At 35.9% G+C, this 18,736-nt stretch overlaps 1 protein-coding gene across 1 annotated transcript in view; it reads right to left on the reverse strand.

Moving 5' to 3' along the window:
• Positions 1 to 449: 449 nt before the first annotated feature.
• LOC121408839 (myb-binding protein 1A-like protein) overlaps positions 450 to 18,736 on the reverse strand; it is a 49,340-nt gene continuing 31,053 nt past the window's right edge. Inside the window, exons 18-33 of the mRNA XM_041600506.1 lie at positions 18,216 to 18,279; positions 17,176 to 17,318; positions 16,446 to 16,491; positions 15,490 to 15,593; positions 14,858 to 15,019; positions 13,660 to 13,860; positions 12,685 to 12,801; positions 11,271 to 11,346; positions 10,829 to 10,878; positions 9,302 to 9,525; positions 4,960 to 5,011; positions 4,340 to 4,408; positions 3,795 to 3,845; positions 3,074 to 3,238; positions 2,360 to 2,478; positions 450 to 1,588 (exon numbers count right to left, since the gene is read on the reverse strand). Coding sequence (XP_041456440.1) covers positions 1,507 to 1,588; positions 2,360 to 2,478; positions 3,074 to 3,238; positions 3,795 to 3,845; positions 4,340 to 4,408; positions 4,960 to 5,011; positions 9,302 to 9,525; positions 10,829 to 10,878; positions 11,271 to 11,346; positions 12,685 to 12,801; positions 13,660 to 13,860; positions 14,858 to 15,019; positions 15,490 to 15,593; positions 16,446 to 16,491; positions 17,176 to 17,318; positions 18,216 to 18,279 — 1,725 coding nt within the window. The 3' untranslated portion in view covers positions 450 to 1,506. The remainder of the gene's footprint in view (positions 1,589 to 2,359; positions 2,479 to 3,073; positions 3,239 to 3,794; positions 3,846 to 4,339; positions 4,409 to 4,959; positions 5,012 to 9,301; positions 9,526 to 10,828; positions 10,879 to 11,270; positions 11,347 to 12,684; positions 12,802 to 13,659; positions 13,861 to 14,857; positions 15,020 to 15,489; positions 15,594 to 16,445; positions 16,492 to 17,175; positions 17,319 to 18,215; positions 18,280 to 18,736) is intronic.

Below are 18,736 nucleotides of genomic sequence, written 5' to 3' on the forward strand. Positions count from 1 at the left end.
GTCAACATAACACAACTTTTCAGTTTTCCATTGATCATTGATGTATAATACATATTTCTACAAAGTGAAATGGCCAGACATAATGAGTAATGTAGTTGGACATTTATTGAGTCTTTATTACGCATACAGTAGTGTTATTAACACCTCCATGTATCACAAGTCAACCGCCTGTATGAATCATTTATTATTCTTTATCTCAAGTCTTCAGTTGATATAAAAATTTTAGGTTGAGTAATGACAATTTCTAGATGGAACATACTCCCCTCTGCCAGATTTAGAATATATTGCACATCAAATTTTCATATTCTACAAAAAAAATAATCTAACGAGGGTTCCACAACACGAAGGCAAGTGATTAATCATATGCTTGATTTTCATGGTTAAGGGTACTTTTGTAGTCAATGCAATCAACTGTGAAAAAAATGTTCTATGATTGCTAAACTTTCCCGTCATGAGTTTGTGCACACAACCATGGACATTTTTTAAGTTGATGCTTTAAATGAATGAGACAATCTTTGTCACACCAGGGCTCAGTAACACAAAGATTAGCGATCGATCGATAAATGAATTGACCAATCAAGTTCAATAATACATGCGCATTTAGCACAAAACACTGACCAGGAACCACTCAAAAATGTTCTCTCATATTTGGTATTCATCACTAATCTTTGTGTTACCGGGTGCTGGACGCAATAAGTCCATATCCATGGCATACATAGGTACAGGAAAAGTTTTTTTAATGATTAGGAAACCAGACACTATATTAATCTATTTTTCTAGATATGTTGAATATGAGCCTAAAGAACATTACAATGAATTTCACAAAAATTGATGGTGCACCAAGGGATTTAAACATAGTGGCATTAGATTATCTGGGAAAAAGAACAACTTAGCCTTTTCGTGCTTTCATTTTCACTTCTTGCATAACAATGAAGTTACCTGAAGATTGCTATTTGAAATACATACTAATAATTACAAAAAAGGCTGTGAATGAGGTAGAACCCAATATACTAACTGTCTTATTACTTAAATAGCTAAGGTAAATAATGAAATAACTACTTTTTATTGAAAATATTATTAACATTGGAAATGAATTGAGAAGGGATTAATCATTATCATGACTATATTTAAACCCTATTCACATTGAGGGAAAATGACTAGTTCTGTTTTCAACATTTCTTCATACTCGGGTAGTGGCTGGTTTCTTCATTTGAACCTTGTTCATAATAAGAAGAGTTTAAGTTCTGAATGTAAACCACATTCTTATTAGGGAAGAAGGGGGGGGGGGGGTCTGAACTTCAATCCTGCTCATATTAGAGGAGTTTGGGTTTGGAATCAACTCCTATTCTTATAAGGGAAGAGGGATGGACTGAGTTTAAACCATAGTAGCAGAAGAGGGGGGGGGGTTCTGAGTTTAAACCCTGTTTATATTAGGAGAAAAGAGTGGTTTATGTTGAGTAATTTATCAATAATATATATGCTTTGTACACCAAAGCTATTACATTATTAGATGGATGATGTAGACAAACTTCTCCTCCTTTTCCTCGACTTCTTCCTCTTTTTCTTACCCTTTTTGCTCAATTTGGATCTGCAGGGATAGCAAAAAAAAAATTAAACAGAATAAACAAATTTATTCAAAGAGTTATTCTGCACAAGCCATACAATTAAAATCTGACACAAACACACATAAAACACCAGCTAAAATTTTCTCTTAATTAATTTCGGAGTGCTATGCGTGCAACTCACTGCAAAATAGCGTTGATTTGAGGTCATTTTGGTAACTTAAAAATCACACACCATACTCTTATTATTACATTATAACCGTTTGATCTCATGACAAGGGGAACTGTAACACAAAGATTATTGATTAATTGTATGCTTGATTTTCACAATTAATTGTACATTGTATACAATACAATCGATCATGAAAAAATGTTCAATGATTGCTAAGTTTCATGTTATGGGCTCCAGATTTCAGTAACACAAAGTTTAGCAATCAATCATACGCTTGATTTTCATGATTGATTGTACACTGTAGTCAATGGAATCAATTGTAAAAATGTTCTATGATTGATTGCTAAGTTTTGTGTTACGGGCCCCAGAACTTCTGTTTATGCTCAAAGATTACTTGAATATATTGTATCTGTACGTCGTCAGAGCAACCACAAGATCAAGTTGCAAAGATAGCGGTACAGATTGAGTTTACTATCCGCAGTGGGAACGCCAGATTGGTCATTGACATACCAACCCGGAGCAGACCATTTTGGTCTGACCTGCATAAGAAAATATATCATACCACAAAAAAGTAACTTTTCTTAATCTCAATCCACATTGTGGCCACCACCACCATCATCATTACCTATTTTCTATAGCAGCTATTGCTGTATCTAGAGCTGATCTGAATTCTCCCGACCTCTTGACCTCTGATCTTTCTTTCAATGTCTCTAGAACTGTCGATATCTCATCGTAGTCAGAAACCTATAAATAGTAATAATATGAAACAATAGCTTTACAAATGTATTCAAATTAGTTCTTCCATTACAAGAATAACTCAGAAAACTACACCAAGCAATTTCTTGAAATAGTGTTACAGTTGACTATTGGCAATAGAACTGAAACACAAAACGAAAATCCAGAAAATATATGTTTTCAAACATATTCAATTGTTTAGTATGCATAGTATACTTTTAGGCCTAGGAAGCTTGGAAAAGGCACACAAAATCGGCATGTAGACTTGATTATTAGTACTATGGATCATTCACTATTAATAAAATGCAATTGAAGAAATGATTTTTCAATGTTATCTTTTTATTCTATTTCATGTGTTCTCAACAGAATTATTTAGGTGACCCTTAGATATTGGATGCTGCTCAATGTCTAGTGCTATTATGCATGTGCCAATCCTGTGGAGATTTCTATGATTTAGATCGTCTAGTATGGAAATTAAATAAGTTACTAAATTTGTTTGATAAAATTTTTAGCATAATATTCTTGGGATGCTGTTCAGGAAAGAACACATCATTCTTTATAGCAATTAAAAAAAAAATTAAAAGGGAAAATATCCAAACCTTACCTTATTGAGATGGTGTCCAAGCAATGCACACTGCTGTACAGCATGGACAAACTGAATGGCCATCTTGGCTTTGAACTGAGACCCTTCTCCCAGCATGTCTTGTATGACCAACGTTGCAACCGACAGGATGTGCTTACTGACCTCTGGCCAAGACGAAAGTGATCCCTGGGAATGAATGATAGAAATCACAGATTGTAAATGGATCCTTGTGAGGACCCTGTTTTACAAAACTGATTGCATTGATGATGTGCAATCAATCAGTAATCAATTACAAAGCCTTGTTTTATAGGGCCATGATGAAGAATCAGAGAGGGTAACACTGCAGACTCCCCCTCATTTTATTTTTATGTCTCTCTCCTCTTTCAATTTCATGAAATGCTATCCATCCCCTCTTTCCCACAAATTGATAGTAAACAAAATAAGAAGTGGTAATTCGGGGGGGGGGGGGTGTCATAGGGCAGTTCATAAACCTGTTCTATAAAAGGTTTTACCAATATTTTGAATTTCAAGATTTTGGCAGGCACATTGCAACATTACAGCACAAATGAAATAAAAAATAAATAAATAGAGGGCACAGCATATTTTTTCAGGGCCAATCAAACAGACATCCTATGAAATGCTTTGGTCTTTGAATTAAACCATGCGAGGTTTAGACAACTGGGAAGTAGACCAAATGATGTTTTATAAAGGTTGGCACATGATGATAATAAAAACCACTTACTGAGTAAGGTCTCTTGCTGAGCAGTAAGGTAAGCATTCTACACGCTTGTGTCTGAGGAGAGAAGAAGCACACAACAGTTAAAAAAAAATCAATGCAATGTTAGTACTGCAAGTATGACTTTCATTGAAGATAATTTCAATAGAAAGATATTATCGGTTAATTTCAACAAAGGTTAAATCCTTGATATATTTTGAAAGGATGATCAATTTACCACATTTTTGTGTACAGTCTATATATCTGTAAATAATTTACCATGTAAAGTAGCAATTGTCCATGTTCATCTGTCAGAGTTAAAAATTATGTTCACTCCTAATAAGAATTTTATTTTGTAATTGGAAGCAATACAAAATAAAAATATTAACATCACAGTGTCTCTACAATCATTCATCATGGTTGCTCTGTTGGGATGAATATAATTCACAATTAGAAATAAACATGGAGAAAGTATAATATGCTGAGGTCATTATATTGATGAACAGCAGTATTTGAAGAAAATGTTAAGGATTTTGATACTCCAAGCTTCTTCCTCAGCCCCACATACTCACCCTCCTGTATAGCTGTACACCATTTTGAGCAGCAGTGGTAAGGGTGTCTGACAAATGCCACGCCAGAGCCTTTAATAAATAGAACAAACATTAATATTACTTATTATGAAAAAATAAACAATACATTAAATGCTCTATAATTTGAAACAATAAAACACTATAAATACTTCTGGTCATATTAGAACAGATTCAAGATAAATTTACAATGAAAACCCAATGGAAAAGACAAATAGCAGCCAAAATAAAACAAATATGATAATAAAAAACAAAAAGAAAATTGAAAAGTAAGTCTACCAAGAACTTTTTATTATTATTGCTGTTTCTGTTCAGCCAGTGACCTCAAAATCAGTTTACTCATTTAATAAAGACACCATCAACTTACAAATTATGAAAATGGTGATAATGTATCTATTTTATGGATTTTTATAAACAAGTTTTATTGTATGCTCCCTTTCACTGCATTCTGTTTAATTCAAATTTCACTCATTTTTGGGTGGGGGGCATGACAATAAATAACAATCTTATTTGTATTGATTACTCATATTTTTCAAATCTCAATGTATATATTGTTTTTCAAATCAAATGGAAATGTTAGTGATGAAATATGATATGACACTTACTGGGAATCTAACTATCAGATCTGTGAATAGATTTGGATGCAAACACGTTGCTCTGAAAGATAAAAAGATAAATAACTTAAATATTGATAATTTGAGAAAATTAACTATCATAAACATCAATAAAAGTTGGAAAACATACTGAACTAAATCCAAGATTAATTTGTGTCAAATAATTTCTGTAAAAATACTTCACTTTATTTAGATGCATTTCTTGTACAGTATATTCACAGATCTTTAGGCATTTAGGCAAAGATCTATTTCATCTGGTTGGCATAATACTTTTATGTACACATTCAATAAATTTCAAGACAATTCTCCAAGATGAATGCTAATTGAGGAAAGATGGCACATGGGAGGGGGTAAATCACAAACATCTGTAATTTATTAGAAGATGCTGAAAACCAATCAAATAAAAAAAAAAGAATTAACTTTTTTTTTTTTTTTTTTTTTTTTTTTTTTTTTTTTTTTTTTTTGTTGGTTGTGTGCGCCTGCTGGTGGCCCTTCCCCATTACTCTTACTTTTCTGCTCATTGTTGCTATTTTTGTGTATTTCCATGTTGTATTGATTATATCAAGTGTTTTGTTACTATGTTAGGAAGCAGGTAGACTATTTTGAGTGGCTGGTAAGCTTGTATTTCGTTGTAATTACTCATTTGATTTTTGGATCTTGACCACTCTGTTCACTGTACAGCCATTTTACTCTACTCTCCGTGTACATTGCCAGATAAGTTGCTGTTTAGTCACCTTTGTTGAATGCACCTTTGTTACTTTGAGAATTTGTGCAGTAGGTCTATTGTTAGCTTGTTAACAGTACTGTAATAATAATCTTGTACACAGTGATGCCTCTTGGACTTTGTTTAATCCTATTGTGCTGTTGTCAGCTCCAGCATCATGAATGTGCACTGGATTTCAGCTGTATGCACTCCTCTCAACCTTGTGTTTTAAAGGGGAAGTATGTTGGAGCCCCTGTACAATATTATGCAAACTCCGAATCTACATTTCAGACTTTGTTGCTGATATCTGGTGATATCAATCCGAATCCAGGTCCTAATAGTGATCAATCTAACCTGTCTCAAAAACACATTACTAGTTCCATTACTTCACACTACAAATATGATTCTCAAACACTTCATTCATTCAACACAAGGAATAATTCTCTTTTTAAGAGTTGGTTTGATGCCAACCAAACTGCCTGGAATCGGATTGTATCTCTTGGAATTAAAAGAAAGCGGAAGACACATCGTGGTAGGCGTAGTAACCATACCCATGTAGGTAGCTATATTAGATTAGGTATTCTTAATGTTCGTTCGATTCGCAACAAATCCTCTATTTTCCATGACTTTGTCTTAGATCACCATTTTGATTTTACATGTATCTGTGAAACTTGGCTAACAACCTCTGACGATGCTGTCATTGAAGATCTTCGACCTAGTGGTTACACCTTTCTCCATCGTCCTAGAGTCTCCAAGCGCGGAGGTGGTGTCGGTTTCCTGTACAAGAACGATCTCAATGTGGTTTTGAATCCACCACAAGAACATGACACTTTTGAATCAATGCACGGGACCATTTCTAACAGTTCATCATGCTTGGACATCATGGTTTTATATCGACCACCTGGCAATCAGTTTTTTTCTGCCTTTCTCGACGAATTTTCTGAGCTTCTTGATATGACTCTCCTCAAGCCATCTCCTATTGTCATCACAGGCGATCTGAACATCCACCTGGACAGTTTGTCCTCACCGAACACACAGAAGTTCAAAGATCTCCTTAGTAGTCATGGTGTATCTCAAATTGTCACCTCTCCTACCCACGACAAAGGTCATACACTTGATGCAGTCATCGTGAGGAACTCTGATAATCTGCTTTGCTCTGGTCTGAAGGTTATTCCTGGTATTTCAGACCACTCTGCCATCACCTGCCGGCTTCGTCATAAAAGGCCTCTTCGAACTGACTCCACGTTTACCTGTCGCAACATCAAGGCAATAAATAGAGAAGCGTTTGCCAATGATGTTGCCAGCTGCACCATTACAGCCTCTGATACGGACAGTGTATGCAATGCTGTGCGATTGTACAATCTTCAGCTCAGCACACTCCTGGATTCTCATGCACCGGCCAAGACGAGAACCATCAAGAACCGTAATGACTGTCCTTGGTTCAATCCTGATATCTCCGCAGCTAAGAGGAAACGCAGGAGACTTGAACGTAAATGGCGTTCCAACGGTAAGCTACACATCGACAGAGAACTATGGTGTGCTCAGAAGAACTTGGTAAACTCCATGCTGATGAAGGCGAAACGCTCACATTATGTTGGTCTTGTTGACGACTGTGGTAGCGACTCACGCAAGCTCTTCTCTCTTGCTAACCGTCTTTTGAATCGAAAGAAGTCTACCCCTCTACCGCGTCACACTGATAGTCATGTTATGGCTGAGACGTTCATCCAGTTCTTCCAAGCGAAAGTTCGGACTATCTGCGACACTCTTCACCCAGATGAGTCCTGTCCTCAACCGTTCACTGCGACCTTACTTGAGACTCTGCATCCTACCAATCCAGATGAGATTCAATCAATTCTTAGGAAAATACCACCTAAATCATGCCAGTTAGACCCGATTCCTACCATTTTGTTAAAAGAATGTTGCACTACATTTGCTCCCATTATTTCTCAGATAGTTAATTTAAGTATTGATCAGGCTGAAGTTCCTACTTGTTTGAAGGTTGCCTATATCACTCCACTACTGAAGAAAAGTTCTCTTGATCCAGAGGTACTGCAAAATTACCGTCCTGTATCTAATCTGCCATTCTTATTCAAAATTCTTGAAAGGGTTGTTTTTTCTAGACTTTCTGATTATTTTTCTGACAACAATTTATTTGATCCCTTTCAATCTGCATATCGTCCCAACCATAGTGTGGAAACTCTCTTGGTCAATGTGTCCAACTCTATTCTTCAGGGTATGGACAAAGGAAATATCTCAGCCATGTTCTTACTCGACTTGTCTTCCGCTTTCGATACTGTCAATCATACTGTTCTTCTTAATACACTCAGTTCATTTGGTGTTAGGGGTCAGGCATACAAATGGTTTCAGTCATATCTTTCCTGTCACTCGCAGATTGTCTGTATTAATGACTGCACATCTAGTAGTATGCCTCTCTCTCACGGTGTACCGCAGGGTTCTGTGGGCGGACCCACTTTGTTTTCGATTTACTTGATTAGTTTGGGACATATCTTACAACGTCATAATATCCATTATCATATCTATGCCGATGACATCCAACTCTATCTCTCCTTCAAACCCAACCAGGCTGATGCAACAAATGCAATTGCCCTTCTTGAGAATTGTTTAGCTGACATTCACTCCTGGCTGGATAGTCATTCATTGAAACTGAATCCCTCCAAAACTGAGTTCCTTCTATTTGGTTCAAGGGCTCAACTTAGTAAGGTCAAGTTGTCATCCGTCTCTTTTTCGGGATGTATCATTAATGTGTCCCAGACGTGTCGTAACCTAGGTGTCATGTTAGATTATGGAATGTCTATGTCAAATCAAATAACCAACATTTGTAGGTCTGTAAGGTATCAGCTCCGAAATATTGGGTTCATCAGGAAATATTTGTCAAAATCTGCTACTGAAAAATTGGTTCACGCTCTGATTTCTTCACGACTTGACTTCGGGAATGCCTTACTTTACAATTTACCCAACACCCAGTTGTCTAAACTCCAAAAGCTCCAGAACGCTGCAGCACGTTTGGTCACCCTATCTAAAAAACATGTTCATATCACACCCATTCTGAAATCCCTTCATTGGTTAAAGGTCAACGATCGCATCATCTTCAAAATCCTTCTCCTTGTATTCCATGCAATTAACGGCTCTGCTCCACAGTACAATATTAATCTAATCAGCAAATATACTCCAGTGAGGTCCCTCCGTTCATCAAACTCTGGTTCCCTAGTTATTCCCAAATCCGTTAAAACATGGGGGGCTCGGGCTTTTGCGCATGCTGGCCCTGTTCTATGGAATGGTCTTCCCCTGACAATTCGTGAATGCACGTCCATTGATACTTTTAAATGTTACCTTAAGACTCGTCTATTCAATGCCTCTTACTCTTAATTGTTCCTGGATCGATTATTATTATATTTGTACCTATTCTCTTTCGTTCTTTCTTTCTTCTCTCACTGCGCCTTGGGCATTCTGCCGAGTGGATTTGGCGCACTATAAATTACATATATTATTATTATTATTAACTTATGCTATCTTCCTAAGACTTTATTTCGGTAGTTTGTGAACCATCCCGAGGTCTTGGAAAGACAACGCATACTTTTATTTCGCTGCTTCCATTATGCAATTACTAACCTATGCATTGTGAAGTCTTCTAGAGCATCAGCGTACAGCCCTGTTATCCTTCCAACATCCATCAATCCCATTGCAGGTTCCTCTTCCTTCTCCTCTTCCACTTCCTCTTCTTCCTTTCCACTCTTCTTTTTGCCTTTCTTCTTCTCACTTCCCTTTGCCCTCTGACCTCTTGTTTTCAAGGGTGAGGGGTCTGTGTTGGCAACATTTCCTCGTAGAACTCTCATCTAAATCACCAATCATAACAAACAGGGCTTGATAAGTATCGATAGTGCTAGGTGTTCAGATTAGTATGTTCTCATAGCATGGTAAAATTATGAAACCTGTTTAAAAAGGCCACCCACAACTTCCACAAGAAGAATGGTATTTACGGACAGTTAATATGAAATACATGTTCCTAAGTGGAGAAATTACTCAAAGGAAAACAAACTGGAGTAGACTGGTGGCCCTCTCATACTGCTGTGTGCTAAATCAGGTTGGAATGTAGATCCAAACAAGAAATTCTTGTACCAGCTATGTACGAATGGGCTAGAACAAAGGACTTGTATTCCTAGTCATATGTACCATTACAACCCAACATACCTGGGCTTTAGAAATGTTTCAAATGTTTCAAACTAGCTGTCACGGGATGAAATGCTGTACTCTATACATGCAACTGTCATAAGCTTCCAAAATGATGCCATGTAATGGACTGAAATGTTTTCTAGCATTTAAACATGTTAATGAATCAGGACCCATTTTTGAAGCTTGTTGTCAAGGCCAAGTTACAAGCTTTTGAAATTCAGCCATTTCATTAACGAGAGCTGATTTCTAATAGAGTTCTTGTATCTACAATTGATAAAAAGCTTTATGAAATGTCTGAGGTTACTGGCCGTATCCACACGATTACAGACACGTGGAAAAAAGGCAATATCATGTATTATCTCCAGGACATGAATTCTTCTAGTCTACAAACACACATTCAAATTTAAAAGATGTATCTGCACGTCGTCAGAGCAACCACAAGATCAAGTTGCAAAGATAGCGGTACAGATTGAGTTACTATCCGCAGTGGGAACGCCGGATTGATCAATGATATACCAATCCGGAGCAGACCATTTTGGCCTGACCTGCGACCTTTTTAACATTCCTGTATCTTGTATATGATTATCATTATTTTGATTCATTAATGTGCGATATTCTGCACATATTGCATTCAAAGCTTGAAGCAAACAATTATATAATCCACTCATGCAATATCTGTTATCTATACAACTATTACTATTCGAGATATCAGTACCTGAAGAGAAAAAAAATGTCACAGATTTTTTTTGTTAACTCATTTTTAATTCCGATCATGAATCAGAGGGAATTACAAAGAAATATTGTTGAGCTTTTAGACCCCAGCAAAAGAAGCAAAGGCAAATTGGTGACCCAACTCTCATGGCAAAATATAAAATAAATGTTCAATTTTGAATCAATTACAAAAATAATCTGGAAAACAACCAAATGACAGCACCCCTCTCAATCTGTGCACTATTCACTACTTACCAGAAAGAGACAACCAGAGGAAACAAGTGACACGATGGTCATGGAGTGAGCTGTAAATGAAGAATAACAAGAAAATGAAGTCAGTGTCATATTTCACAACAGCTTGATCAATAATCAACTGTTACAAGCTACCAGTATCATGCCACTTGACTGCAGTAGCACATCCTCTGAACAGTGAGTAATCAATGTGATGTGTCAGAAAACCATAATCATGCTAAGTATGACTCTAAGGGGGTATTGCAAAAAATTCATAATCAAGTGCCAGTACAATTCTAGGTGATTGATTCTTCATTAAAACAATAATTATGATTTTTTTTATTCTAATATATTTATCATTTGCAATTTGTAATTAAATTTGCAATCCACTGCAAATAGGTTTCACTAAACTTTATGTTAAAACCTCCAAGAAGAAATCATCCATGGGAGGGAGTGATATTCTTACCTTTCTTGGCAATTTTTATGAGCTCTTCAATGGTATCATGAACACCGTCTTTGTGGTCAGAGAGATTGTGAGGATACTGGCATATAAAAGATACAAACATACTTCAATTAAATCCAATATTTCTTCTAAGCATACAAAAGGTGTTATTTAGTTTCTCCAATTCTTGTAATACAATATCGCAGGCATACCTATCCAGGTCAATTTCACACAAGTCTAATATCAACTGAAAATTCAAATTTCTAATATTTCATAGTTAAATGTGTTCAGAGTAGAAGGTTGGTCTGCGGTTCCAAGATATTGACCCTTGGACCAGCTGACCAAACAGTGAGCTGAACTGCAATTTGGTTGTATTAAAACAAATTTTGCGAATCAAGAGGGGAAAAAAATACTTCACTTCATGATTACTGCTTCATATAACAACATAACAAAAATAATGAATATGCTGACAAGGTCCATAATAACATTAGTCAATGAAATATCCCTAGATTAAGAGACTGGTGTAATGTTCACTCTGACAGGTACAGATAGTCTGATTATGATAACAGATCTTCTGAGTTTTAGGAGTGATGGGTTTACTCTACCCCCATGTATTACATAACCATGGAAAGAGATGGGCTACTCTAACCATGGGCGTTGATGGGGGAGAAAATATAAACCAATGAAGTCCGAACCCTTTGGAATCTGTTGAAAACTACTCATATTATATACATGTACATGCAGAGTATCCGTGACTGTTGATCATTACCAGTAGAGATGCATTAAAGGGTAACACAACATTTGATCCTGCCACAATTGCTCCAGGCCTAATTTTGCCTCTAAAATGTAGGGTTAGGGTTGCAATAGGGTTTGATGTTAGGTTTATGGTAGGTTTAGTGTAAAACCCAGGGTTGTAGTTGGTCAGTCGATTAGTGTGTGGAATTTAGAGCAGAGCAATTGTCGCCAGATCAAATGTCATGGAACCCATTAAAGATGTCTTTATTCAAATGAAACCAAGTCTGGTAATGGTTGAGTTGACATGCTAGGCAGAACTTCTGTGAAAGGATGGCACACAAATGTGGTTGATTACTATACTACCCCTATCTATTACTATTATTCACCTGTTTAGATATTCTTTGTGTTTTATTTCAAGTAAACAGTTTTAGCCGTGACTATTGTTTCCTAATATGCATACCAGGTGGGTGTTTCATAAAGCTGTTAGTAAGTTAAGAGCGACTTTAAGAACGACTGGTGAACCTTTCTTACACCCTTAACCATCGTCAATGAATATACCATTTTCCACAAGAAAGGATCACCAGTCGTTCTTATAGTTGCTCGTAACTTAAGAACAGCATTATGAAACATCCATCTGGCACGACAGCTTTTGCATTGTAATGCTCAAGTGTAACGACAAATTCTGAACAACCACACTACTCACCTTCTTTATCCTACATAGTTTATTGCGATAGATGTTGAGAGCTTTCTCTGCCAATAATTGGTTGTCTTTATGTCCAGCAGATGATTCTATCACCTTCAGAAGGGGAACCACAAGATCCTGACAAAAAAAAGGAAAATAAACAATGAGCACACTTCATATTTTCCCAAACATATATAAGGTCTTATGGGATAATGCAAGATATTAGCAATTCAGCATAACTGGAATTGATATAACAATGCCATCTAAAGCAAATCAAATGATTCCACACCGAAAATGTCATAAAAATATGAATAAAGAATACTGAAGTTACTGAATTCTAAAGTTTGGCAATATTTTGTGAAAACTACCATACTGTATGCAAGCCATCATTAATATGCAATAGGTTGGCTAATGATGCCATGTCCCCTCTTTCCTTTTCCTTATTTTATTACATGAATCAAAATTATTAATATTTTCATACATATGTGTAATATATTTAAGCAGTTATTATCTCCTGCAGTATATCAAAGACAAGAATATTTTTACGTTCTTGGAAGACAAAAATTGCTTAAATATAATTATATATGATAAAATGCAAAAGAAAAAGAGTGGGGATGACACTATCAGCTGTTCATTGCAAATTCATGACATGCAGACTTCCATAACTTTGTTATTTCTTGTCTAATTTTGATGAAATTTTTAGTGTTCACTTGTCTAATTTTACTCTATCTGTTCAAATTTATAGCCTAGAGTACGCAGCACAATAATAACTTCTGTTGCAAGAACAACACCAGCAATTAACTGCTACTTTACAATTACATGCATAACTTGTTGTTTATCTTGGGGACCTAAAATTGACTTGCAGTTAAGTGGAAGTTTCTTGCAATGCCCCCTTTGGATAGAGATTAAGATGTATGTTTTGCTTTGGGTGCGGATTTTCATGGAGCAATCGTAGCAGGGACATGTCAAGGAATGACTGGTAGGAACTCAACTTACCAGGATAAGAGGGTTGTTTTGTTGCCTCTTGATGAAGATATCCAGAAGATCCAGGACCCTTAGTTTGAAATGAAGCATGATGGTGGATGCTTCCTTCTTGCTCTTCCTCGACCGAGATGCCATGGCTTTGAATGCCTGACTGAGGGCGGCATCATGGGCTATCATTGCATCGTCATCCAGTTCAAAGTCGGTTCCACTGTCCTGAGTGGGTAAGGACATCGAAAGGGAAGATGACAAGGATTGTTTGTTTACTGATCATAATCTCCTTATTCAACTTTGTAACTATTTATAACATTATCATTATCTTCTTCTTTATCACCACCATCACCACCACCACCATCACCATCATCATCATCATCATCATCATCAAGAACATTATAACTGCCATTATCATAATCATTACCATCAAACATCATCATGTCTTCAGATGTGATGCTAACATTCCCCATAACAGCATCAGAGTTATAAACGTAAAGAAAAAGCTGCAGCCTCTGCCTACATTATAGGTCAATGTAATGTTCACTCTGACAGGTACAGATAGTCTGATTATGATAACAGATCTTCTGAGTTTTAGGAGTGATGGGTTTACTCTACCCCCATGTCTTACATAACCATGGAAAGAGATGGGTTACTCTGACCTTGGGCGTTGATGGGGGAAGTCTATGAGCAAACATAATTATGACACCATTAACACCAACACAACACACAAACTACATTAAAGTAACATTCCTTTGGGCGAGAGTCAAAGGTTAATCATTTTTTTATATATATATATGAAGAATAAAATAAGATGAGATTATATAGAGCAGCATTATTAGAAGAAATTTGTAGCAAAAGTTGAAAAACGCCTCCTGGGCTCCGTAACACGATTGCAATCAATCGCTAAATACCACTGACCAATCAAGGTCATCGTAGCATGCGCACTCTGTTTAAAATACTGACCGGGAACCAATCAGTGTAGTTCTTTCATTTGTTCAATCCACTGCAAACCTTTGTTATGGAGCCCAGGGCTATTAACTTTTCTGGAGTGCTGACTTGGATGTCTCCTGATACCATTTTTTGCAGACATTTCTGCAAATGTACATTAAAAAACCCAAGAGGCCCACAACCATGGATCCACAAGAGTTTCAGAATAAAAGTTTGACTAGGAGGTGCAAATTCAAATTAAGGAAAAATGTTAATTCAACACAAGTTTTACCTCTGCATCTGATTGGACTGCTGCATTTCCTAAAGCTGCCTTGATTTGATCTTTCATTGCAGGATCTCCAGCATGCTCATCTTCCTCTTCTTCATCATCGTCATCATCATCATCGTCTTCATCGGAGTCTTCGTCAGAATCATCTGAATCTGCCTTTCTGTGCTGCAAGGGAAAGATTTCAAGGAATAGCAATAACCAACCAAATTCATTTTAAATACATATTTTTTTCTCTAGAGCCTTCAATACTACTTTGAAATGAATGTAAAGACTTATAATCTTGAATGCACTGCAGGAAAAAAAAATTCTTGGGAACATCAGAGCAACAGGAATCTTAAGACATCAAGTTTTACCCCCCAAAATCATACTGTAAAGAGTTGGGACAGCTGGCATATCTCAAAAATATATGTATTGAACTTTTACTGAAACAAAGCAGCTCTTTTACAATGATCATGTTTTAGATAATTTGTTTAATGCCATTTATCCATTTAAAACTATTTAATGTTGGTTTGGATTGGCTAACTAGAGTGTTACGTCAATATTGAGACGCCTTTTAAAACTTTCTAGTTGTGATAGGGACATGTATTTAGTCTATCATCATTCTTGTTGTAATCAAATGACAACAAAAAGCTTACCTTTTTATGACCATTGGTTAATGGCTTTGTAGGCTTCAACTTGGTGAACTTACTTCCCTTTTCTTCCTCCTCTTCATCTTCTCCTTCCTCCTCCTCCTCTTCATCTAGTATGAATTGAAAACCCCAAATTAACAAGTACTACATTAACAACCATTAACAGTCTAAATTACCACTGAAATATAAATCTTTATAGTTAAGAAACCTTCATATTTTAGAACAAATTTTAGTGAGTTATTAATTTTTCACCATTCTGCACTAAAATAAACATATTATGAGTCATACAAAGAGATCAACACCTGTAAAATATGATGTAGAGTTTAGGAATTGAATACAGAAGAATAAGGAATGACATTACAGATGGTATGCAACAAATAACACCCAGTGTCATGGGGGGGGGGGATAGTTTACAAAAACTAATAATTACTTCAATCACTGGACTATAAAATTCTCTTTATGAATGGTTGAACTTGATTTCCTAAATTTTCATGTTACAATCTTTGGGACTGGTTGTAAAACAATGTTAAACACAAATGACCTTCGATATCAATCATATGCAAATGCTTGACAGACCAATATATAAAATCAAACATGCTCATGAATTTCAATAGTTCTGTTTGAAATTATAGCAAATGAAAGAGAATGTACCTATACGTTATCAGTGGCAAACCACTAGGTTTGTCACAGTAGCTGTACAGATTGTGTTTATTATTCGCAGTGGGAACGCCAGATTGGTCATTGATATACCAACCCGGAGCAGACCATTCTGGTCTGACCTGCGATTTTCAAATGTATTGCATTTATTTCCAGCACAGATATTTTTTTAATAAAGTATATTTTCATTTTAGCAAGAAAATCATCCCCTCATGGAATTGCTCAGGTGTTCTATGACCAGCAACCTGTTGAGCGAATACTTCATTAACGTTCATATAATTGTAGCAGTAAACAATCCTATATACCTGAATCTTGGCTGACTTGAACGTTGCTATTAGCAGGATCCAAGACCTATAAGTGTAAGTGACAAGAAAAATATAAGAATGAAGTTCTCTAGGTCTCCCTAATTGCTAAAACATATTTTGGAAAAAAATATAAGACTGATTCAGAAATCTCTTTAACATTTTCTAACCTGTAAATTACTTTAATACACTGTATCTGTACGTCGTCAGAGCAACCACAAGATCAAGTTGCAAAGATAGCGGTACAGATTGATTTTACTATCCGCAGTGGGAACGCCAGATTGATCATTGAGATACCAATCCGGAGCAGACCATTTTGGTCTGACCTGCGATCTTCAAATTTGATTGGCAATGTAAGGGTGCATTCATAATATAATACATTAATAATATGATGATGATGACCATGTATTGCATTAGTTTTCACTCTCAGTTTTAGGCCCATATTACATATGATATTACAAATACATGGATGAATAAATAAATGAAATAAATAAATAAATAATACAATTGAATGTCAAGAAAATAGAGCCTTGGGTTTACTCTGCAGGGAGTCTAGAAAGTGCATATGTCATGTGCTGGGCAAACTAATATGCAATAATCAGGGTAATAATTAATAACTGTAAAAGCACTAGAAAACATTGTATGAACGTTGAGCTGCGTGTTATTGATTTGACATTGTTTTAAGTGTTGTTATCATTACTGTCATATAATTGCGATAGATGTGTTGACTTACATCAAGTAGCTGCTGCAAGGCAGGCTGTGTCATGTGAGGGCAAATCATCTTGAAAGCTAGATCAACCACCGTTCTTAGGAGATGAGAAGGTTTGGAGAGTAGACTAAGAAGGATCTCTACAATGACCTCTACCCACTCAGGTTCTGTAACAGAATGGCAAGTGGAATAAGAAAAATTGATTTAAAAAGATATTGGCATGGAACAAAAGTGTGTGGAAAAAAAAGTATGAAAAATCATCTTTTTTTAATATCAAGGTTGAATTGTAGAAAGAGATAGAGAGGTTAACAACTCAGTGAATTTTAAAGTGTTATATTTGAAATTAAGGCTTTTCATTCACTTTTAAAGTGGTCCTCACTGAAGAAATAAACAGTTATTCCTGTGTATAAGAGGCACCATACCTTTAAAATTATTTCAGAGGGGGTGGGAATACATCTGCCTAAAAAGTAGGCATTTTACATAAAGATTTTGGGTAACAGGAAAGTAAAGCTTTGTCTTTTTGAAGGAAGAAATAATATACGTCACTTCATAATTACTGTTTCATAAAACAATACAACAAAAATAATGAATACGCTGACAAGGTACATAATAACATCAGCCAATGGAATATCCCTAGATAAAGCGACTGGTGTAATGTTCACTCTGACAGGTACAGATAGTCTGATTATGATAACAGATCTTCTGAGTTTTAGGAGTGATGGGTTTACTCTACCCCCATGTATTACATAACCATGGAAAGAGATGGATTACTCTGACATTGGGCGTTGATGGGGGATGTACTGTATTTCAAATTTGTTTCCCTTTCTGTCTGATGGCAAGAATTAATCAATGTGACAGTTAAAGTGCTTCGAGACATTGTACAGTCAACACAAATACACAATTTCATTATAACTACAATTCATTTGCAGGTGGTGGTAGTAAAATCTACATTCCAGTTTATCCAAATTTCATTTACATCATCCATGAAAGAAAAAAATGAATAATAACACCATAGTTTCTCATCCTAGTAATCTCTATTATCTTCTATTATTCATGCTACTCACCATCTTTATCCTTCTTTGTTGATCTTCTCCTTTGTTGAGCCCTCTTATAACATGACTGAAGGTCCTAATATATATACAAGTGATGAAAAATATATATAATGAGGCTTTGGATTATACTGGCTTGCATTCAAACAGACTTGCGATTTCTTCTGTTTAATTAGAATCTGTTTTTCTAAATGTTGCAAGTTACATACCATAGTAAAAAGCAACTGACATTGTGCAATTTGATTTGCCAAAAGCATATTTGCAATAGAATTCAAGCATTTGTAATAACTTTCATAAATCAGATCCAATACTCCTTAAGAAATTATACTGACTTCCATTCATATCATATATGCACATGACTTCCTTCATTGAACGTCTGTCACGTGAAATCTCTATTTTCAGTGTTTTCAGAATGCAACTGGATCGTTGTTTGTGCAACCATTGCTCCTAAATTCTGCACATTGATATCTAAAATCTGCACATCAACTTAAAGGAAATTCTGAACAAAGACTAAACCTGAACCATAACCTAATTGT

This window comes from Lytechinus variegatus, chromosome 2, assembly GCF_018143015.1.
Source record: "Lytechinus variegatus isolate NC3 chromosome 2, Lvar_3.0, whole genome shotgun sequence".
NCBI lineage: Eukaryota > Metazoa > Echinodermata > Echinoidea > Temnopleuroida > Toxopneustidae > Lytechinus > Lytechinus variegatus.